A 24,369-nucleotide genomic window follows, 5' to 3' on the forward strand; every position below is an offset into this window, starting at 1 on the left:
TCCACATGGTCTTAGGCCCTAGTTTTAACCTAAGAACAAGGATATCCATCAATGACATGACAAAAGAGAATGTAATACATGTAACCATTCCTCCAACTACATGTAAAACATGCCCAAATGGATCCTCATAGTGAAATGCATCTCTGGAAGAACCTTCATCAAACCAACCATACACCTTCTATATGATTTTTCTTCCCTTAGATGATGAAGAGTTCTCAGGCTTGATGGATTTCAAATGCAGATAACATCCCAAACTGGTACAACCTCCCCAATAGTGTTTTTTCCCTGCACATTGTAGCATACCTCTAGAAAAAATGAGTGTTTTTGTCCCCCGCCTTTAACCATATAACATGGTTTTTTAGTCGCCATGTCTCCTCAAGTAGTCTAAGGATGTGTAATTTACGAGCCTCCAACTCCCATAAATCATCAATTTGTGCCCATGAAAGAAATCCAACATCGAATAAAGTAATTTATGTGAACCATCTTTGCCTCAATCTCCTCCAACTCTTTCCGATATGCAACCATTTTTTCTCGCTCCCATCTCTTTACCACCCTCTTGAGGATGTCAAGCTTCAAGGAAACTGCCTCCATCCAAGATAATCCATCATCTACAAATAACTGGGACCATGATTTACGAACTGTCTTGCAAAAATCCTCATTGCCCAGCCAGGTTTTGTTGAACTTGAAGATCAATCCTTTCCACATCCTATTTCCCTTCCATTGTAAAATGATCGGAGCGTGGTCAAAGAGATTTGTCAAAGAGACCCCAAATCACATATACCCCCTCATGTCCAAGAGATTTGGATGAACTAAAAATTGGTCCAACCTTGTTGCAATGTGTTCGATACCAACCTTGCAATTCCTCTAATTCAGCACAATGGGCCATGGGTATATATCCACCATAGAGTTCGTATATATAATTATGTGCTATGCATATCACCTTAAAAAATTAAATTAAAACAAATTATAAAATATATCAAAGAAAATATCATTTTTATTATATCTATACAAATATATGTATTATAAATGTTTTAATAAATAATATTACAAAGATTTATCATATCTATTTTAATTCTAAATCCACAAAGTGTTGAGGCGTCAAATTTATAAATGTGTAACCTTTCTCAAGTTATATACTGAAAAAGAGGGGATTAAATTTCTATGTGTAAACATTTCTTAAGTTATATACTCAAGAAGAGGTTTACACCTTTAGAGATTTGATTTATTTTGATACTTGGTTTCTTTATAATTAAAATGGATCTTTGTTGGTTTAGAAATTAACTTGGATCCATTTTAATCCTAGATATATGAAACTTGCAAAAGAATCAAATCTCTTGTGAAAATATTTTCTCAAATTTTACACTCAAAAAATAATTTATACCTTTACAAATATCCCTTTAAATGTCTAATAAATTTAACTTTAAAATAAATATAAATTAAATATACAACTTTTCCATTTAAATCTTTAAACAAATACTCTTTTTTATTACAACTCTCTTTCTTTTTTCTCTTTAATAATAATACCATATCTCCTGAAAAGTATTAAAAACTTCATTATTTCTAATTTATTTTTGATAAAAAATCTAAATTATATATATATATATATATATTCTTTAGTATTAAAAAATATTATAATAAACTAATAAACTTTATATTTTTAATGTACAAAAAATAAAAATAAAATTCGAATCCGGGAAAAGTCCAAACCTCTTAAAATTTATATACCCACTCGTAGGGAAAAAGCGTCTATTTATCTTTTGCTTCCTCTGAGCACCAAAGTCATGACAGTCAACATCGTTTCCCTCCCATCCCCTCCATGGAAACCCTTAGCTTCTGCAATTAATTTGTTGCCGTGCGTCCTCCACTCTATGAAAACTCCAATTCATGCAATTGATTTCATCTAATCTTAGCAACTGAAACATCTGAAACATGCGGCTCCCACTGAACCTTTTGTATTCATACCATTCTCAACTGATATTGCGTTTGAATCCGGGTGAGCGGAGCAGAGTGGGTGCGCCTTTTCCTATGTGTTATATCCAGCAAAGATGATGCAGATGTTAGGGTTTCGAACTCCAATGAGGTCGGTTAAGCAGAAAGAAGCTGATCTCTCTCCAGCAAGTCCTTTGACTCCCACAGTCGCGGCTCCAACTGGCCCAGCCAGGCCCCTAAGGCTAGTCTAATGCGATGATAAGGGAAAGTTTAGAATGGACCCTGAGGCTGTCGCCACTCTGCAGCTCATGAAAGGGCCTCTCAGTGTTGTTTCCGTCTGTGGCCAGGCGTGTCAAGGGAAGAGCTTCATTTTAAATCAGGTTGGACGTCAAAATATTTTGTGGAAGATCTTTGTTTCTTTGCTGGAAAATACATAGTAATATATTTCATTAAATTTGAAAAATAATAGTGTGTTTACTATGGCATACTCTATAGAGAAATAACAGGCTATGGTGTAGAAGCTAGGGCATTTAAGATCGTGTAGTTGATAGGGCATTCAAGATCATGTAGTTGATGCAAGCCAAAAGCCAAAACCCCTTTCTGATTTAATGCCCGAATGCAGAGCCACCATTTTTTAGGGTCAAAGAGGGGATTCCACCTTTTCAAATACACAGGGGAAATGTCTTATGCCAGGGTCCTTGTCAGAGCTAAGGTGAGGGCAAGGTATCAAAGCAAAATGAATATTCAAAAACTTCTCACTGCTAGTAATAAGAACACCTGGGCTCTGTCCTTGCACTAGAGGAACTTTAAGAAGGTATCTTGATGCATATTTCACATGTAAATAGGGATTTAGAGCACATCTTTCACTCATGGATATTTGCAGCTGAATTGCCATTGGTAGATAGTCTTTAACACAAACCTTGGTTAAGGGCTTTGATAAAAGAGTTTTTACTGTTTGAGTAAAAATACTTCTTTATACCTACCATGAGCGTGTATCAATGATTTAAACTGAAGTCATAAGCTCTACTGAAGTCAATCAAGTGAATCTTCAGAAAAAAAGAAAAAAATAAATCTTATTCAATTTTCTTCCTGATTCAGTGCATTTCCTGGCTATAATAAGGCTATCTGTAAGATGAATCAACCTTTAAAAAACCTTGTTTTCTCATGTTGAACAAGTACTGCATCCATATATTTGATTATGTTGGCTAGGACTTTAGCTAATTCCTTATAGGAGACATTAAGCAAAGTAATTGGTCTCCTATTGTACTATGTTTCCAAGGCCCCTTGGCACATGCTTAAGAGTTCCTCGTCAAGCACAAACCAAGGGATCAAGTAGAATTCACAAGGTAATGCATCCAAACATGACTAATCGTCTTTTAGCCATTCTTCTTAGAGCTTCCAATAGTTCATGCTCCTTGGATTCATTTCTATTAGCATCACTCCTAAGTAAATATTCTTTGTATTAGCGCTTAAAAATGTCCTTTATTCTATTCCTATATTTTGTCATCACCCTACTATCCTCCTAAGATCTTTAGTTGTGATGATGATGATCCAAGATCTCCTTACCGATGATTACTAGTGATAAGAACACACACAAGGAAAGATAGAGACACAGAATGGAAAGAAAGCACTCTATTCATTACTTCGGACTCTCAGAGAGGGCTAATATAATATCAAAAACAATAGTGATTTCCATATTGGTTTCAGTTGGGTTTTCTTTGGTCAATTAAAATATATTAAAATAATAGCTAAATTAACTGCTCTAATTAAGGGCGGGATCTAGCTGCCTTGAATTAGTGAAGACATAGGTAACTAGCTATGAATAGGCTTCAAGGGTCATCATACATGGTTCTCTCAAAAACTTGTTTTTATCTTAAATGTTGAAAACATTTTTTTGTAGTGTCATTGTCCTTGGTAGCAACTTTGCCTGATTTTAGTCCCTTTGACATTATAACTCTTAAAACTAAAAGTGAAACTTGAGCTGTCAATACACTTGGGATTTCAAATAACCATTGTGGTAAAAATAACTAGCTGGACACTAATGAAATCCTGCACTAAGATAGATTGTCTAGATCTACTGGTGAAGATGACATAAGGCCTATCCATCTGCGCTTACAGTCTAGCTGTTGTTCTTTGTTGACTGGACCATCCATGGCAACCCACTATTTCCAATAGTTTTTTCTTGAGATTGATTTCTAAAATGTTCGATGTCTGAAATCTCCAACATAGAATTCAAATGTTTCCTATTTTTCCTTTTCATGGCCTTGAGAGTTTCGGCTCTATCCCCAGTTCAGTGATCAGTCTAGTGAACAAATATTTAAATCATCACCAACGATTCACTGAGCTATTGGTAAGGACTGGTACATCCAATCCCACAAATGTGTTATGCCAACAAGTCATTTGAAGTGTACACAACAAAAACCACATACTGTTCTAGCAATCAAAGTTGTCATTTAAGAACATCTGGCAAGCGGGCCTTACCCACTATCTAGAATGAAAGACGCCAACGAAGGGGATACTACACATGTTGTCTGTCCTTGTCATTCTACATTGAGAATCCCATCACTTAGATTTCTTGCAAAAGAAGAATATTTGACCCAACGTTTATTGAGAGCTTGAATTCAATTTTTTGGGGTGCCTTCAACATTACAACACATAAGATGAATTACGATATAAGATGGGAAGTCATCACCTCATGGAGTTTAAAATTGTCGCTTCTCTTGATCTCATCTCCCATGGAAACACCTAGTAAGGGAAATGGGGAAGACATGCCTGCCATACAAACATGAGCAATGTCTTGGCAATTGGTAATTTGAGGATATTGGTTTTTCTTGTATACGTGGGTAGAATTCATGGATTCTGGGAAGATTTGCATGAGATTCTCATTTTTCCTTTATTTGTTTCCATAGAAGCAATTTACTTGGATAAATGATTTGGTGAAAGGAAAGTGGAGCAAGCATCAGTAAGTTAAGATAGATTCCTTTAGAATATGGATCTATCCCAAGAGTTGCTAGCAAATTTCAGAGAGATTCCATGTTAGATTAACTTCAACACAAAGGTGAGAATTTGGCCTTGCAATATTGCTTTTGTTTTGTCCCCACTAACACTCGACCAATGGTTTAATGATTTTTTTAATACACGCTTGATGTTCCAAAATTCTTGGATACTCGATTCAAAGTAGATATCAGTGCTAAGACATGTAATCTAGTGAGAAGTCATTATGCCATGATAGAACATAAGTTGTAGCCCTTGCAATCATCCAAGTTCCAAATAGCAGCAGAACCCAAGTTGTTGTCTCTTCACAGTAAAAAACCAGACAAATATAACCTTTCCAAGCCTCAAGAGGACTCAACCAGATGAGGCACTTTACTTGTATTGACAAATCTTGAAGTATCGTAACAGGCTGCTCTTTGTGGCAACATGAAGCTCTCGAAGGGTAATTTTTTTTCCTTGACAACTATACTCTTCTTGTGGTGGCATTTAAAATGTGTGGAGTATGCAATAAGGGGGAAAACTCATGCAATGTGGCATTGGTGATCACTGGGTTAACCATTGCCACTGCTAATTGGTTTCTCAGTTCTAATGCTAATGTAGTTGTTGGGTTGAATAACCTTACAGCCGCAAATCATTCTCTTCCAACTACTGCTGAAATACACTCTCCTTTTATTTTCCTGGGAAATCCTTGTAGGGAAACCTCTGAGAACTTCCTTGTATTTTGTAGATGGCACCTAGTGTAAACTTGTTGGTGTTGATTACAGTGCCCAACCCAGTAGGGACATTGTGTGAGGCACACAATAGAGACAATTGGTGCACAAGATCAACCCAGAGACACCTGCATGAAGCTCAAGGCACTCCACTCAAACTAGCCTACCAGGCTAACTGAAATATTCATGGTAAAATGGAATTTTTTTAGGAGAGACGCCTAAATGGGCATTTGCAATGTTGATCTTGAAATATATTATTTTGGGCACCTCCTTCATAAAGCTAAACTATTTGAAGTCACCATTACATTGTAGTGGATTCTAGAGTGTGTATATTTATGAGATAATTAATACCACTCATAGGAATTTGATGGTGTCAGGTTTCATGCCCTTGTAGATATCTGACTGTAAGCAATGTTATTACAATTAAAATTCTAGTTCATTTAAAGCCTAAGTTGCTACAAATATATCACCTTAACCACCTGTTTGGTTTTGGTACAAGATAAATCTTTATCTTGAAACATTATATAATAAAATGAAAGCTTTTGTTGAGATGTTTTGTTGCAGTCTATAACAATTCCATCTCTCTGACTTGTGGTATGTGCTATATCTTGAATTTTCTGATTCTAAATTGGATGCTTTTGCCAAAAATAACCTTGAAGGAGACCTCAATGTAGTCTAAAGGAAGCATTGTCAATTAACATGAAGTAACCAATTTTAGGCCAGCATAAGGCCTTGACCGGGGCATTGAATTTTGGGAGACTAAATGCATACACTTTTATTGAAGTTCAAGTGTTTACTTACCAGTGTACCTCAAGGCACTCCACTCGAACCTTACAGGGAAACCTCTGAGAACTTCCTTGTATTTTTGCAGATGGCACCCAGTGTTAACCTGTTGGTGCTGATACAAATAACAGTGATACCTAGTTAAATGAGATTTTATAACGTAATAAGTAATCTCATTAAAATTACTTAGTCTTGGGTGAAATCAGGAAAAGAGAGGGTGATGGCGATCAATGGCGATGTCGATTGGTTCATATACTAGGGGTTCATGTTTGTCATCTCTTTCTTGATTTTACCCCATACCTTGGTCATTTTTTCATCAGTGCCAAAGTGATTGATGATTATACCACTATCTATCAGTACTTCAACTCCCTCATTTTTATTAATCAATTAGAATACATAGCACCTCACTGATTTCAACGATTTCACTGATTCATCATTAACAACATATTATATATCCCGCTTGATTGTGTCTGGACTGGGCATCTAATTTTTGATAATCCTCAATTTTAATGCATTTAACAAAATGGAAAACTTATCGTTAAAAGTTTCTTCTAGGATGTAGGAAACAGTTCTTGTAAATGCAAGCCGAGGCCGAGTGATTGATGAAGTAGCCTCAGTTGACCATTTGAAAGCAAATCCCATGTTTCGTGTAGGACTGGATGTGTTTGAGGTAATTTACTTTATACGTTTCCTTGGCACACTTTCACGTGGATGCATATTTACTGTAGTTTTGAAGTCTGGTGTGTGCAAAATATGTTGGTTTCATGACCAATTTGATATTGCGAATGAAGCTATAATTTATGTTAAGCATGGAAGGCAAAGAATTCTCTTATAGTATTTACTAGTTTTAGAAGACACATACTAGCAAGTTTCAATCTTTTTGGTGTTAGGAATAAACCACTTCATTCCTTGTTTGACATGGTACAAAATGAACCATACATGAAGCCTGGTCTTGCAGAGCAGAAGGATGATGTTGTGGGGCCACACATTGCCTCAAATTCAAAGGTTATTATGCAGACTCTTCCTATGTACGAAAGAAGGAATGATAGGGAAAAAATGAAGCTATATGTCTACAATTCCATAATTGGTTCTATGTTTGCCCCTTGGAGAAATTGGTTGAAGTCTAAATAGTAGTTTTAAGAGTTTAGGATTTTGTCGCATCTTTTTCTGCATTTTCCATTTATGCACATTTGTGTTTTCTTTTTAGTTCACTAATTTTTAAAGGATGTTATCACAAGGTTTTCTTGTAGTTTTGTATTTCTGTCCAGTGTATTGTTTTTTCCCACAGTTTCTCATCAATTTGTGATTTGCATGAGGATATTTTCGTCTGTTACAGGCTAGCATTCCAACACCTTTATGTTCCATTATCAGCTTTTCAATTTTAATTTCTAAGATAATCTATGGCAACGTGTGAGTTTAGGGCATGAATTGGGCAGCAGATCACCCTGTGATTATCCAGGGCAGGTCTAAGGAAGCCATTGAACTGTGGTAGCAGAGAGGCAGTGAAATCTGGCTGATTCCTGAGGCTGGTTGCAAGGTCAGATTAAGAATATTAGAATAATACGGTTTTTTGATGCAATAGCAATTGTTGTGTATCTAAAACTGTAGTGTGAGATTTGGAAGGACTATGGGTTTATAACCCATTAGGTTCTGTTGGATTGGCTTCATGTACATGAATTGTTGGTGGAATTAAATGCTGGTTACACCATTTATTGTATTCAATATTGTTTCCATTTGAAAAAATTGAAACAGCACTATGATGCTACTTATAATATAAATCTCGTCATGTTCTCTTTGCAACCCTAAGGAAATTTTTTCCCTGAGAGATGTCATTGTAGTTAAAGCATCACGATGTGTGCTGATGTACATGCATTTCCATAATGTTGTATCTCATGATTGCATTACTTAATTACACTTAAATAACATGCAGTCTTTTGAAATTCTTATCTGTCTCATGGACATGCAATCATTGTGTTATATGATATTGAGTTTCTTTAAGGGAATGTCTGATTGAGTGTTGTATTAGATATATTGGATATATTGTGTTGACTGAATTGTTCTTAGGATCTTGTGCTTTCATTAGGATTAAATTCAAATCTGCAATTTTGAATTGTATACAATGTACATTTATTTGTTGTTTATTTTGGATTGATTCCATTTGTATAAAATATCTTGACTAATCAGAATCTAAGAGATAAAATTTGTACCATATCACAACTTTGCCAAAAATCAATGTTTGGAAATGTGTACTGAAAATTCGAAAACACTATGTAATAGGAAAATGGTGAGTATTCCATACTATTTAGTTCTTTGATTTCTATACTTTTAACATATAGTAATTTTTGGCAGATAAGCCTTCATCTTGTACTATACAAGACAACTTACCACTTGATTAACAAAGACAGGGCATCGATCATGAAGAAGGTAATGTCTTTATTTCAATGCTTGCTTTATGAAATCAGAGCATTCATCATTAACAACATATTATGTATCCCACTTGATTGTGTTTGGATTGGGCATCTAATTTTTGATAATCCTCAATTTTAATGCATTTAACAAAATGTAAAACTTATCGTTAAAAGTTTCTTTTGGGATGTAGGAAGAAGTTCTTGTAAATGCATGTCATGGCCTAGTGATTGATGAAGCAGCCTTAGTGGACCATTTGAAAGCAAATCCCGTGTTTCGTGTAGGACTGGATGTGTTTGAGGTAATTTAATTTATACATCTCCTTGGAACACTTTCATGTGGATGCATATTTATTGCAGTTTTGAAGCCTACTGTGTGCAAAATATGTTGGTTTAATGACCAAGTTGATATTGTGAATGAAGCTAGAATTTATGTGAAGCATGGAAGGCAAAGCACTCTCTTATCGTATTTACTAGTTTTAGAAGACACATACTAGCAAGTTTCAATCTTTTTGGTGTTAGGAATAAACCACTTCATTCCTTGTTTGACATGGTACAAAATGAGCCATACATGAAGCCTGGTCTTGCAGAGTAGAAGAATGTTGTTGTGGTGCCACACATTTCCTCAGCTTCAAAGGTTATTATGCATACTCTTCATATGTACAAAACTAGGAATGATAGGGAAAAAATGAAGCTATATGTCTACAATTCCATAATTGGTTTTATGTTTGCCCCTTCGAGAAATTGGTTGAAGTCTAAATAGTAGTTTTAAGAGTTTAGCATTTTGTCACATCTTTTTCTGCATTTTTCATTTATGCACATTTGTGTTTTATTTTTAGTTCACTAATTTTTAAAGGATGTTATCACAAGGTTTTCTTGCATTTTTGTATTTATGTCCAGTGTATTGTTTTTTCCCATGGTTTCTAATGAATCTGTGTTTGCATTAGGATATTTTCATCTGTTACAGGCTAGCATTCCAACACCTTTATGTTCCATTATCATCTTTTCAATTTTAATTTCTTCGAAGGACAAACTCATTGAAAATAATGAACCTTCCTCTCATTTCTTCCATGACATTACCAAAAGTTAGCGAGTTTAGTGTACCTATTCATGTATTTTTCATATTTATGCCAGACCTTGAAAAGTATGTTCAAAACCATTGGCAGAGGATAGTTGCACAAAGTTCCCTCTCCATTCCCCTCTTGCCACTGGCACTACACTAGTACATTACTAATTAGTTTTATATTCTAGGAATGGGGATTCACCTCTCTAATCCCGAAGACTCTTGAGCCATATTTCCAGTTCGTTTCAGTTCCCATTTGTTGTTCAGTATTTTTTATCTCTAGTAACATAGGAAACTCCAACACTTCTCTGTCAAGTAGTGGGAATGACCTACACCTTAATATGACCATAACCTTTCATTCTACTCAAATAGATGGCATGAAACTCCATATTCTAAAGATAAAGTATACTACGGTCTGCTGCGAGCAGACTACATTTGCAGCCTATATTTGTCGCATAGGACAACCATGAGAGAACGTGGTCATATTAATTGTGTTCAAAATTGGTTACATCTATTTGCAACTATATGGACTTGTTTTAGGAGATGCCATGGCACTCCCATGTTGTATGGACACTGGATATTATAGATATTATTATTAAGTTGTAGGTGTGGTTTATAGAGCGGTGAGGAATTTTGATCTTTTAATAATTGAATGGATAAAGTTTGATATTATATTACAGATATTATTAAGCGGTAGGTGTGGTCTATAGGGTTGAGTGTTTCTGCAGGATGCTATGCAAACTATTTTGAAGATATGTGCTGAAGTAGTGTAGTACTCCAAAGCATCAGCAAATCTTATAGTGATGTATATAAACCAAGAGCATATACTGAAAAATAAAATGAATGTCACAACCAAAACAAAAAATACAAGCTCACTAGAACCAATATACAACAGAGTAGTTATTCTTCGTAGAGAAACACTAACCTACAAATATTAACCAACATTCAGTGGATGGTTCAAGAGATACTGAGATTGCTATGGGTGCATATCAACCACAATATACATGGTCTAAAAAGCGAGACCATCCACATGGCCAGGTGATTGGCTTAAGATTTTGTACCATGCTTATATCATGCTTTGGTATTGTTTATTTTTTTTCTCTACAGCAACTGCTTTCCGAGGAACTCCCTTGTTTACAAACTCCTGAACATTATTACGCTAAAAATAGCATCTCCAAAATGGACATGCATTGTGAGGGGGAACACTGCACTTTCTTTCTAATTTGGTCCTTAAATGAAACATTATTTTCAGCACTGGCAGCTATGTTTGTTCACTCTTCATTCTTCTTTGGTCATGTTTCAGATATGGGTTTATGACAATATTTTCGAATCTTTTCTTGTGGAAATTGTTATACCTGATTAGAAGACATTTGAAAGTTGGGTTGCCACCAATGAGGTAACACGGAATTTTGAATATTTGTGCGAAAATCAGAAGGAAAAGCAATACATCCTACACGAGCTCAATGCAACTGGGAAAAACCACAAGGTAACACATTCTGAATCATCCGTCATGATGTCGCTTCATGTTTTGAATTTCCCTTTCCAATACATCTTTGGGAACATTCTTTTAGTTCTGATTCATTTTTATTAGTTATCTGTTAATTTCATGATTGTTTGAATTTTTGATGTTGAATCTAGCTCAAGGGTTTCGAGATGTTGAAAGGTATTCACCTTGAACCTAAGCCATTTGATGTGGAAAGGGACCTAATCACTCCAACATTTAAATTGAAGTGACCTCAATTACTAAAGTAATACAAAGTAAGATTGTTGAAATATTTACTGTACTTGTTGTTGGTTCTTTGTGGTGCTTTAAACCTCACATTTTATAGATATTGTTTCCCCGAAATTCTATGCAATATAGCCATTGCAGCTAGAAATATATCTATAGTGTTTTCCGAATATGTTTATGTTTATCCTACTACACAAATATGGACACAATCCTTATAAACTTGATCTATTTTTCTTGATGTAGGACATCATTGATGAAACTTGCTTTTGTTTTTTTCATTATCATGATATATCTTTGCATTTAGTAGCAACATAGATGACATTTTTAGCACATGTTCTCGGTCATCAATACTCTTCACTGTCATAAACAATGGCTAGTGTGGAACTCCCAAGCCATAGAGGGCCCCGAATAATTGTGGAGCTAGGATGGAGCCATGAATCTATCCAGCTTAAAATTCAAAGGAAAAACATATTCCAGGTCTATTAACTTTTAAGTAGGGAGAACTGATTGCAAAGGTGCAAGAGAATATATCCACTCCATTTCATTTCTTTTGCTTTGATAACGACTCAATCGCAGATTGTGGATTCACAAATCATAATTCTGTTTGTTTTACGTTTGGAAATCAAGACATTTTGTTATAGAATTTTATATGGGTGCATATACACAATAATAGACACATACATGTGTGGAGAAGAAGATGAAGAAAAATAAGTCTTAACATGGAATGAAATCCCAACACAGGGATATGCCACTGTAGCAAGATAGCCTGTATACATGAACATTTAACTGTATACTAATAGAAGATTTTGAAATTTTTTGCTAGAGATATAATTTGCCTCTCTTTGTACCTTTTGGGGAAATTGCTAGTTTTAGTAAGTTAAAAATATGGTTTGCATGATTATAGTTTTTATAAAGATTATAGATCATGTGTCAGATTTTTTTTTTTTTTTTTTTTAATTAGTGGCTATAAATGTAGTATTCAGGATTGCCATAACTCTTCACCTAGTTATTTAAAGTGTGCTAGCTCAATGGAAGAGCGCCTGCCTTACAAGCAGGAGGTTGGTGGTTCGATTCCACTATACGGTAACATGAATTAATCAACGATTTTGTAGTTTATTTTTAATTAAATGTTTTTTATATCTATTTATTTCAATGGTGAGATATTTTTGGATTCATTGTTTTATACTATCTCTAGAGAGACCAAAGTGATCTTTAAATAAAAATTTTATTGTCTCTAGGGAGACAATAGCTAGCATTAAAGACATATTGTCTCTAATCCGAGTGTTGTCTCTAGAGAGACAAAAATGAAATTGTCTCTTAAGAGACAATAATGCTTGTGTTATATATTGTCTTTATAGAGACAATTTTTTAAGAGAATACTTTTTAAGACAATATTTTTTAAGACAATAATATTTAAGACAATAATTTTGAAGACAATAATCTTTAAGACAATAATTTTTTAGACACCCGCTTAAAGACAATATTTAAGACAATACACAAGTTTGTTTTTGTCTCAAGTTAAGACAATTTACCCAAAAATTGTCTAAAATATTATCTTAAAACCCCATTTATGTAGTAGTGATGCCAATTCACTCCAGATTGTCAGATTTTAGTATCTTCATTTGAAATAAAAGATACCCATATACTTCTATCAAGCGAGTTGCTTTTATGAAGTTTTAGTGATAACCTCTGAGAGGAATATTAAATTAATAGTTTGTCTGGTCAAAATTACCAATATTAAGGTAATTTCAAAAAATGATCTTTCTGAGATGCATAAATCTCATCCATGGAAAGTACATCCGTTTAGAGACGGGAGAAAAAGTCATAAGAACTGGGTACATCTAGTGCTGACTCACTGGTGAATATGGTATAATTGCAGAATTTGGTTTAACCTGTCCTGACTATAAAAACTACCCGTATCTACAATTGACTTAAGTTCTGCGGGGCATAATCGTGTCACCTCATCAATGTAAAGTACATCTCCGAAGAGATGGGAGAAAAGCGAAAATGATCGGAACATCGAGTGCTGACGGACCGGTGGACATGACTTACAACACAGACACATGTTTTTTTTTATTTAAGAAGAATGAGGCTAGTGAAAGAGATTGTTACAACCGCTAATGCATACTTGACACAATAGATTTGCATAATCACAAATTTCAATTATGGAAATTGGAAAAATAACTAATCACAAAATCCTTTCAAGAAATTATTTAAAAGGATTTTAAAATTTCAATATACTAATTCCAATTCTCATATGTATTAATATTTTTTCTCAATTTAAAATTTATAGGTAAATTACAAAAATATTAGTAAATTAAGAGTAATTAGCACAACCACATTTATTTTAACAGATGTGGTTAGTATCAGTCACGTTCAGAATTATATTGGTAAATATGGTTGAAATTCGCCAATAAATATTAGTACATAATATTAGTCCCTTGATGCCATTGAGGATTTTGAACTTTCGCCACATCATTCCCTCATGGGTTTCTCATACTGCCACTGAGGGTTTCTAAATTTTTACAAATCTTAGCTTCCGTTGCCTTTTGGAAACACGGATCTCTGTGTCCCTTGACACCATTGAGGATTTTGATATTTCGGTTTAGGTTTTCTTTTCAGTAGGTTTGCGCGGCCATTAGAGTGGTTTTTTGCACCAATTTTGCCACGTGAGAGGGTTTCTCCTGCTGCTGAGGGTTTCTCCATTTTTACGGATCTTAGCTTCCGCTGCCTTTTGGAAACACGGATCTCTGCATCCCTTGACTCCATTAAGGATTTTGATATTTCGGTTGAGGTTTTCTTTTCAGTAGGTTTTTCCACGGCTATCAGTGTTGTTTTTGGCACCAATTTTGCCATAGTGAGAGGGTTTCTCCTGCTACTGCTGAGGGTTTCTCCTGCTTTTTGCAAATCAAATCTCTTTTTCTTTAAATCACAGTCTTTCGTAAGGCTTTTTCATTCTTCCGCAGGGGCATACATAATCTTGGGAATCATCGATCGACAATGATCTAGATGGCTCCTAGCTTCGCGAAGATAGTTGCTGGCTTAGTTTCGTCCACCTCTGAGGGGCAAGCTCCTGCCCATATTGTTAGTGAAGCCCTAGCCCCCACTGTACAGGTGGTCCAGGCCTCGCTCAATGAGGCTTTGAAGTTTTCTGAAAGTGCCCTAATCTGTCGACTCAATGGTTTTTGGCCGCGGCTGACAACTCTCCACAGTTGGATCTCGGAGGTATGGAAGCATGTCATTTCTGATGAAATTAATATCTACCCCTGTGTTAGGAGTTTCTTTATAGTAGATTTTGGAAACCCTGAAAGAAGAAAATGCATTCTAGATTTTGGCCCCTGGTTTTGGGAAAACTCAGGACTATTCATGAAGCCATGGAACCCATCATTCGATCCCTCAACAACAGTCATAACCTCAGCACCAGTTTGAGTGAGATTGCCAAACCTACCCTCGCATCTCTGAAATTTCTCCTCACTAAAAGCCATTGGAAATGCAATTGGGAAATTTTATTGCAGGTGCCCAGAAACAGAGGAATATGTTAGAACCACCTATGCACGCATCTGTGTGGAAATGGACTTCAGTGCCGGATTCCCAGCGGAAATAAACCTAACAAGTAAAAACTATGTGTGGAACCCGAAACTCAATTATGAAAGTGTCATCGTCAGATGTTGATCCTGCTTTGAGACAACCATCTAGCCAAAAATTTCCCAAAAGCCTCCTAGAAAAATTCCACTAGAAAGAATCACCAAATATCTACATGGTGGGAAGGAGCACAAAAAGAACATTACACTGTCATCAAGGAAGAATACTCTCCATAAAACTCTGAATCGCAAGAAATCAAACAAGAAAGAAACAATTGTAAAGACAAGCAGGGGAAAGCCCCGCTCAACAGCAAAAAAGTGAACTCGACAACCCCTCAAGCATCAACAGTTATGAGGATTCGAATACCGCATAAAATAAATCTTCATTTAATAGCAAAGCAGATCTCCTAGACCAAACTTCTTCTCCGAATATCTTCAAAAGGACGAACACAACAGATCGCGAAGCTAAGACACCAATGTCCCAAGAACCAGAAGAGATGAAGGAGATGCAAGATAAAAGAAGTTGGAAGACCATAGAGAAAAAAAAGAAAGCTACAACACCAATCTCGCCAAGAAAGATGAGAAGCCAGACAATTAAGAACTAAGAAAATTATAGGTCCGATAGACCAATTTGGTCTCAGTGGACGTTAACCACCACCATCATCATCATCATCATCATCAATAAAATTTAGATTTATTATTAAAAATTAAATAAGAATTAAAAAGATAAAATTATTATTATTATATTAACATTACCATAATATTAAAAATAATATTTGCATAGATTTGAAAACATAAAATTTTGTCTTTAAATTTGGAAACATAGAATTTTATCTCTAAATCTAATAATAATAATAATATTAACATATAAATTATAATTATATAAATAAACATATAATAAATATATTTGTATTATGATTTACATATTATTATTATTATTATTATGAGCTATTTTTTAAATTCTCAACTATTAAAAATATAGAATTTTCTGTAAAAAAAAATGCTCTGAACTACGAAAAAAAATATAAAAAAACTATGAAATAAAAAGCAAACCCTTTGAACTTGAAAAAAAAAAAAATTCAAAATAAACAATGGGGAAAAAATTGCAACATACAAAACAATAATTTAAAAGATAAATCAAAATATTAATTTTATTATTATCATTATTAAATTCAAATTTAAAAAAATATATATATTTACATGTAATTCGGAGGTCGAAGGTCAAACCTTTCTATTTCATATAACAACACTAACGTTCCCGATCTTCTGACTCCAATCTTAACTGGTGTCGGGCCACATACCACAAGACAACGAAACTAGAATCGCAGGTCTTGACCTCCTGAATTCCCTCTCATACCGACTTCCCGACTTGCCTCCTTTCCCAACTTGCCAATCTCCTACTTAACCCGAGCATGCTCCGCGTGGGGCTCCCGGTATCTACTACAATATACAATATATGAAGAAGGTCTCGACTTCTGAGCAATCGACTCGCCACCCCTTTTGGAGGTCGAATGTCAAACCTTTTCAGATGATAGACCTTCGAAGGTAAGAGATCGGAGGTCAAAGGTTAGAAGTTAGAGGCAAATCGTGTGGTTGGAGGTCAGACACCACAACACAATGAAAGAACACTATCCTGACCCCACCTTCCGATTCCAGACTTTCCCGTATTCACGTCCTCTAGAATCTTGGCTTCCGTTTTAGCCCGACTACACAATACGTCGGCCTTCCGCTATCAAGTGCGCTATACATTATATCAAGAACGTCCCCACCTCCGACCATGTGACTTGCCACCCATTTCCAAGGTTGGGCATCGGGCTTTTCTATTTCACAAAAAAATACTTGCCATCTGTCGGCCTTCTAAATGTCAACTACAATGCCACGTGAGAGAACACCCGAAAAATATGAAGTTTTTTATTCTCCACACCTGACCTCCCTCATACCCCAACCATGCTGAAGGTCAACACACGACTTTTGACTACCCAACTACCTTGCACTTCATATAAAAATAAATTATATATTAGTATGCATGCCAACCATAATTATCTTTCATGTTTCTCTACTTATTTGTTTAAAAAAATACTAAAATAAGAAGCCGCCATTTAAAAAAAACCTTTCCCCCAATTTCCACCATAGAACCTCGCCTCGATTTTCAAATGCGTGGTTGAAACATCTCATCACTTGAATGATTAATTAACACATCTCATGTGAATTTATTGTTGGACATCCCAAGGACCTTAAGAAAATATAGCAACTTTATTGCTTTGTGCTCCCTATTTTGCACTCTCTTCTCCACACCCTGTTTACAGTGGTTCTCTGAAACGTGTCCCTCATTACAAACTATCAAGTTCAAATTCACTGCAACCATCCTCATTTATGGTAAACATACACTGCCATACACAATTCCATCAGTTAATTTCATATATCTCATACAAAGCTGAATTTTTTTTTACTCATCTATAGGGCACAAGATGGGAAAGAAAGGTAAATCCATGATGTCAAAGCAGGCCATACAACAAATCAAAGAATGCCTAAAGGGAGCAGAAAATCCTAAACTAGAGCTCTGCAATGTCAACACAACTCTCATCTCTAACACCACCTTCAAAACACAAATGGCAGGTATGATGAAGTGGGAAGAAATATATAATTTCTTTGAGAATAGAACCTGGTTAAATTCTGAAACTTCAACTGAGGAAAAACTAGTCAGTTTGAAAAAATTAGAGGTACAAAACTGCACAAAGTTGCTGCTATAGCCAAAACATTTCCTTATTATGACATGGTTTCATGGGCCATGCGACATTTGGATTTTCCCACCCACAGTATACTAGACTGCAACAAAAATGTTATAGCCTCTTGGAATTTGCAAGTACTCTCAGCAATTTACAAGCTTAGTCCTCCTGAAATCTCCTTGAACACCCAATTTCTCGATAACTTCAACAACACAGTGTTCAGGAAGTGTGAAGGAAATTATGAAAAAATTGTCAAACATTGGTTACGAGAAGATAGAGAAGGCTTCAAACTTAAGCAATCAAAAGAAATATCCGATTGTCATTTTCAAAACACCCGTTATGTTCCTCGTCAAAATTTTGTCCCATCTATATGGAAAGAAAGTCCCTGAGCATTCTAAATTGAAATGGATGGATTTAATGCACAACCTACTCAATGATTCAAAGCGTTTTAATTGGGCCAAAATTATTTCTTAGAATATAACAAATTCCCTTATGTCTCCTCTAGGATATGATCACGTCTTTTGCATGTCATCCTACATTATCGATACAATAATTTATTTTTTTGCTTCCTCTGATGAAATGGAATTTATGAGTTGAGCATCAACTCCCTATTTAGAATTACACCCCAATTTTGTGGGAAAGTAACTTCAAATTTCACTTTTACGACATCTATAATTATGTGATGGGTCCTTTCCATGAGATTTTGTTGAGAGAAAACCCCCCTAGGCTTGGTGAATGCCTTAATGATGCCTTACAAGAAATGGGAGAGTGGTTTGTCGCAGAATTATTCACATATATCAGAGTCAATGGAAGTGAACCTTGGCCTCATTTCCTTCTTAGATATATTCTAGAGAGGATAGCTCTAAGAGAGGTAATCAATCAAACTTCCTTGAATGGACAAGCTTAGAAATTGAGCAAACTTCAGAAGAAAATCTGGCCCAACTTCCCAATTCACTTTGGAAAAGTTTGCCTCAAGGGTCGAGGACATGAATTTAAGGAGGGTGAAGAACTCAACCATGTTTGGTTTTATTCATTGCCCCTTCATCAATATGACCCTCGCAGAATCATCAATGACCATTATAGTGTTGTCAACTACATCAAAACCTACACACACCAACAACCCCCCTTTGATGAAATTTTCATTAATATTGATAATTTTGACCAAGCTTTTCAAAGAGGGCAGTTGTTGAGTAGTGAGGATAGAAGTAAACTCCAATAGTTTAGAGAAACTCTTTATGAGGACTTCCTTAACCATAAGAGTATTCATACAAATACTGCAATTGAAGAGATGAAATCTCTTGAGATTCTCAAATACAATTTCAATGACATTATTTCAGAGCTTGTTTCCTCCTCTACAAAAATAGAAGAGTCCCAACTTGAAAATGTTCCTGATGTTTATTTTACAGCTCTAGAGACGAGCATGGAAAAAGAAAGCATTGAAAATAAAAAAGAGTCGAACACCCACATAAAGCAACAAGCTGAAAGGAACACATAACTCATAGGTCAAAAACAAGAGAGTCCAGACAAAGAACAACCAAAAGGAAAAGAGAGTTCGTCTATCAACAATGTCATTATTATTGACAACAAATTTCACACCACCAAGGCAGATATACAATCGAATAAAATTAATGAGGAACTTGAATATATGGACATTGACACAAAGAAAGAAGAGAAAATTCTTAGCACCCCTGTGTCAACATTGACCACTTTCTCTAGTAGAGAAAAAGAGTTTCCTCAGTAGCAAGAACAAAGTACCTAGATATCCATTCTAAAAATCTCTCATGACACATACATGACTCCAATTTCTATGAAAATTCCTCCATATTCTTTTTTATTTAAACCTGTTATTGAGGTACAAATTGTTCATGAAATCATTCCATTCCTGACTAAGTATTACTTTAATGCTCAAACAAAGTCAGTTGTCAGAAAATGAAGAAAAGAAAGCTTAACAGTTTCAAAACCATTTTGGAATTTTGTTGGAGAGAAACATGAAATGTTGAGGAAAAAGCTGAAGAATCATCCTAAGCTAAATAATCCTTTGTCAATTACAACCGACACCATGTTGGCGAACTTTCTACTACCTACAAGAACAACCTATAGAAGATAAAACATCTAGAAAGTGAAATTGAGAAATCCAAAACTTTTTGTGAAATTGAGAAATCCAAAACTTTTTATGAGGGTATTGAAATCCTCCCATTTACTAATTGGAGGATATCACTCTACCCTTAAGGTCTTCATGTGGCTTTCACAACAAGTTAGGACATGTACCTCTAATTTCAACTAAGAAAATTAAATCTTTTGTTCTTCCTTACCTATATGATGAACACTAAAATAAACTTCTACTCGCTGCAACCAATGATTTACTCCAAAACATCAGTATAACCCTAATACAACTTGATGTCGACCTTCACTTTGATTTTAAATAGGGACTATGAATGAATCATAGCACTCAAACTGAGTTGATCCTTTTTACTTCTTTTTTTTCATATTCCATCTCTGGCCCTTCCCAATCTTCAGATTTTCCCTCTGATATGACCTTTGCATTAGAAAAACCATCTTATATGAATAGCCTAATCTTATTGGTCAAGACATACATAAGGAGGTTCATATTATAATTTAAGTATGAAAATTGTGCTTCCATCCACACAAATCTCTCCTCTACAGGACCATCAGGGTTGTTCACAAATTCTTTGATTATGACTAGGGTTTTGTGACTTTTGGATAAACCAGTCTAGATCCCTTGCAACTCCCCACAATATACCCAAATGAAACGTCTCTGACACCATTATGATCCCTAAACTACCATGGATATTCCACTAGACAATTCTTCACAAGAGATCTACTAAAGTATGGTATAAATTCCAAAATGTACACTATGCGGTTTTATTTCTCCCTACATTTTCAGATCTATTAATTATTATTTATTGCATATGCACGCAAATTGTAATTATGTGGAAAATAAAGAACAAAAAAATAAAACTCACAAACCACAAATTCACATGAGATATAATCTGGGGATTCCTTTCCGAATAAAAGCTTCCTGGAAGGTGAGATTTCTTTTCTCTCTTTCTCTAAATGGAAAATGGATGCAAGTACAAACAAGTGAGGCTTGTGGCATATGGGCCACTATAGCGCATAGACCCTCTGATTTTGTACTCTCCCTATCCACACTTGGTTACTTTTCTCATCTATGGAAGAAAATGAAATCGAATATAATAGGATTCCTCTTACTCCTAGTAGCCCAATTATAACACATCTCGATTGTCGAACAGAGGTTAACTTTCAATCCCTTAACTACTAATTATAATTACAATATGGAATATTATATACTCTTCTTCATCATGATTATGTAGCTGGACCATTTTCCCTAAGTAATGGGGCTGATGTGACACCCTCTTGAATTATGGTGGTCAAAACAAGAAGGTCAACTTTATAAAAATTGACTTTTTTAAAATTGAAAATAGAAAGTCTATGGAATGAAAAATAGAATGTGATAGGGTGTATTATTAAGGTACTCCTTATGTGAAAGTTCCCATCAAAAACATTATGGGTGGCCTAACTTTGAAACTAACCAACCTTAAAATTTTGAAAATAGGAAATAAATTATTTTTTTAATATCCCTCCAAATCCATCTTAAACACATGTCTATTAAGCATATATTTAGTTTTTTTATTTTTTATAAATAAATAATCTCTATTAGAATTATAAGAATGAGAAAAGGATAAATTGATGTTGGAAATATTACTATGGGATTGAAAACATTTGTAAGTTGTTAGATATTTGATATGGAATTAAAAAAAGGTCCTCTTTCAAATTCTTATCACTCATATTATTTTATATTGATGTGAGACTTGATGTTGTAGTATATCTAGAGAGTCATGGAGGAAGATTGAATAGATCCAAATGCATTTTATAATCTGAAATACTAATATTAATGGAAATACTCCCTACTATATAATCATGATCGAAGAAACCCACCGCCCCCCCCGCCCCAATCCCCCATTGAAAACATGGTTATGACTAGATATCTTATGTATAAGAAACATTATACAACATGGATGTCAAAGGGTTTCCCAATATTGCTTTTATCTCTAGGGAAAAGATCCACTATTGGTTCAAGTGACAGTGGCATACAGATACCTAATCATCAATGGACAATTAGCTAATAAAGGAGGAGATCATCCCACATAATCTAGATAATATTAAAAATATTATTACTGTCAAATTTAAGATTAAATTGTGTGTTGATAAAGAGTTAGATCCAAAAAGGAAACTAAGATGTTATAAGGAGGTGATCAAAACCATTCTTGAAAATAAAATTTTCTTTCTATCTTCTTTAGTGGTAAGAGGGAAATGAACATTGTTAAGATAAGAACTAATTCTCATGAGCGTCATAGTGAAATTAGGCATTGGTTGATTCCCTAAATTGCATGGGATGGAGGTGTCTGTAATTTGTGCAATTTTAAGAGGGTTGAAGATGAAAAACATTTTCTCTTAGATTGTCCATATTATACTTACATTCAGTCTAATTTTAAAAATGTTTGTCAAACTACCAACTTTATCAACATTTTAAATCAACAAAATTATGGTGATTGGGTAACACTTCTCTCTTCTTTTATAAAATGTTAAAAAAATTAATTGATCTCTTACCTTTTTAACTTTTGATCAACCATGTAGATCTTAATGGAGGTTATTCATCATCATCATCATCATAATTTATTTATTTATTTGCTATTTTTTGTTTTAAATTTTAATGTAATGTTATGTCATATTAGATTGTCACAACATTTCCTCTATCGTAGATTCTGAACCACCTTACTACTCTTAGTGCAATAATTGAGAAATAATTTTAATTTAAATTGTAATATAATATTTTTGGATTTAATTTATGAGTGATTCTTATCATATTAAAGGAACATGGAAGAATGAAGTAATTAATCTATTTTTTTTAATGTTTTAGTTTTTTTTTTTAAATTGGATAGAATGAATATTTTACTTAGTAAAAATAATATATTTTGTTGTTTTACAACTTACTATTGGGTTGTTGGAAGGAAAAATGGTAATCCTCCCACCTCGGTTCTTTATATGATGAAATAGGTTATATCTATCTATATATATATAACCCACAACTACAACATACTAAACTTGTAAAATGCTTTTTGGCCCAATACATTCAAGTTTAAAATATCTTTTTACATTTTTAATTAAAATATTTAATGAAATATAAAAATTATAGAAAAATAATGAAACAAACTCATCTATATAAATTAAATGGATGATAAAATATAAACATCAATTCCTAATAAACATCAAAACACTTACTACATGATTCATCTCATGTTGTTGAAATTAAAAAACAAAAACAGAAAACAAACTAAGCACTCTATAAGGCAAGACTGCGCGATTATCCCTAAGAAGGCAAAGTCCCCTCGAAGCAATATTAGCAAGGTTGAATTTGAGGCCCTCAAATCGTTGAACCACAACAAGGACATCGTGGTTCTTAAAGCCGACAAAGGAGGAGTGAATGTCATCCTTGACAAAGGTGATTATCACCAAAAGATGTTCGATCATCTTCATAATAGTGGCAGCTATAAAAAGCTTGCCAAGAATCCCCTAAAAAAGATTTCAAGGACTGTCACTCTTGCTATAAAGTCTAGTAACTCTGTGGGGTCCTTTTGCCATAAACTCATTGAGAGTAACCCCATTACTCCAAGGATTTATGGGCTTTTGAAGATTCACAAAGAGGGGGCTCCCCTGAGACCCATTGTCAACACCATAGGTGGTCCGACTTACCTCCTTGCAAAATACCTTGCCTCGAAGCCGAGACCCCTTGTAGGCCTCATAGAGTCATTTGTCAAAGACTCTTCACCATTTGTCCAGGAGCTTAAGGACATAAAGCTTGACCCAGGGGACATTCTTGTGAGTTTTGATGTGGTCTCCCTTTATACTTCTATTCTTATAAAGGAGGCGATTGAGGTCATCAAACGACTCACTGATCCTAATACCGTTCATTTAGTTGAAATTTGTCTCATGTCTACCTTCTTCAGCTTTGAAGGAAAATTCCATGAACAGACCTGCGATGTTGCCATGCGCTGAGCCCTATCCCTGGTTGTTGTTAATATTTTTATGGAATACTTTGAATCCAAGGCCTTGGCCTCTTCTTGTCTCCTGCCCAAGCTTTGGAAAGGATTCGTTGATGGCACTGGTGTCATCTCGTCTCGTGGCCAAGAAGAGCTAGATCGTTTTTTCCAGCATCTCAACAATCAATCCCCATCCATAAAATTCACGATGGATCAAGAAGTGGATGGTTGTTTTCCTTTCTTTGATGTTCTCATTTCGAAAAATGGGGACAGTTCTTTCTCCCACCAAGTGTTTAGGAAGAAAACTCATACTGAGCAGTATCTTCATGCCAGCTCCCATCATTTCCAAGTTCATAAGTTGGGCGTTCT

The 24,369-nt window shown here is 34.9% G+C and overlaps 1 protein-coding gene across 1 annotated transcript; it reads left to right on the top strand.

Moving 5' to 3' along the window:
* Window positions 1-2,204: 2,204 nt before the first annotated feature.
* On the top strand, window positions 2,205-24,016 carry LOC149193273 (uncharacterized). The gene is made up of 4 exons (XM_089407269.1): window positions 2,205-2,309; window positions 8,766-8,840; window positions 9,016-9,123; window positions 23,339-24,016. Exons 1-4 carry the CDS (start codon window positions 2,205-2,207, stop codon window positions 24,014-24,016), a joined length of 966 nt encoding a protein of 321 aa, XP_089263395.1.
* The last annotated feature ends 353 nt before the right edge of the window (window positions 24,017-24,369 follow it).

This window comes from Pinus tabuliformis, chromosome 2_2 (assembly GCF_031772625.1).
Source record: "Pinus tabuliformis cultivar Carrire ecotype Pingquan chromosome 2_2, CPIR1, whole genome shotgun sequence".
Lineage (NCBI taxonomy): Eukaryota > Viridiplantae > Streptophyta > Pinopsida > Pinales > Pinaceae > Pinus > Pinus tabuliformis.

Excerpts from the sequence above, each read along its gene's own strand:
- LOC149193273 (XM_089407269.1), top strand. The coding sequence starts at position 2,205 with ATGGACCCTGAGGCTGTCGCCACTCTGCAGCTCATGAAAGGGCCTCTC. Across the intron at positions 2,310-8,765 it reads AGAGCTTCATTTTAAATCAG|ATAAGCCTTCATCTTGTACT; the intron begins GTTGGACGTCAA and ends AATTTTTGGCAG. Across the intron at positions 8,841-9,015 it reads GGGCATCGATCATGAAGAAG|GAAGAAGTTCTTGTAAATGC; the intron begins GTAATGTCTTTA and ends TTTGGGATGTAG.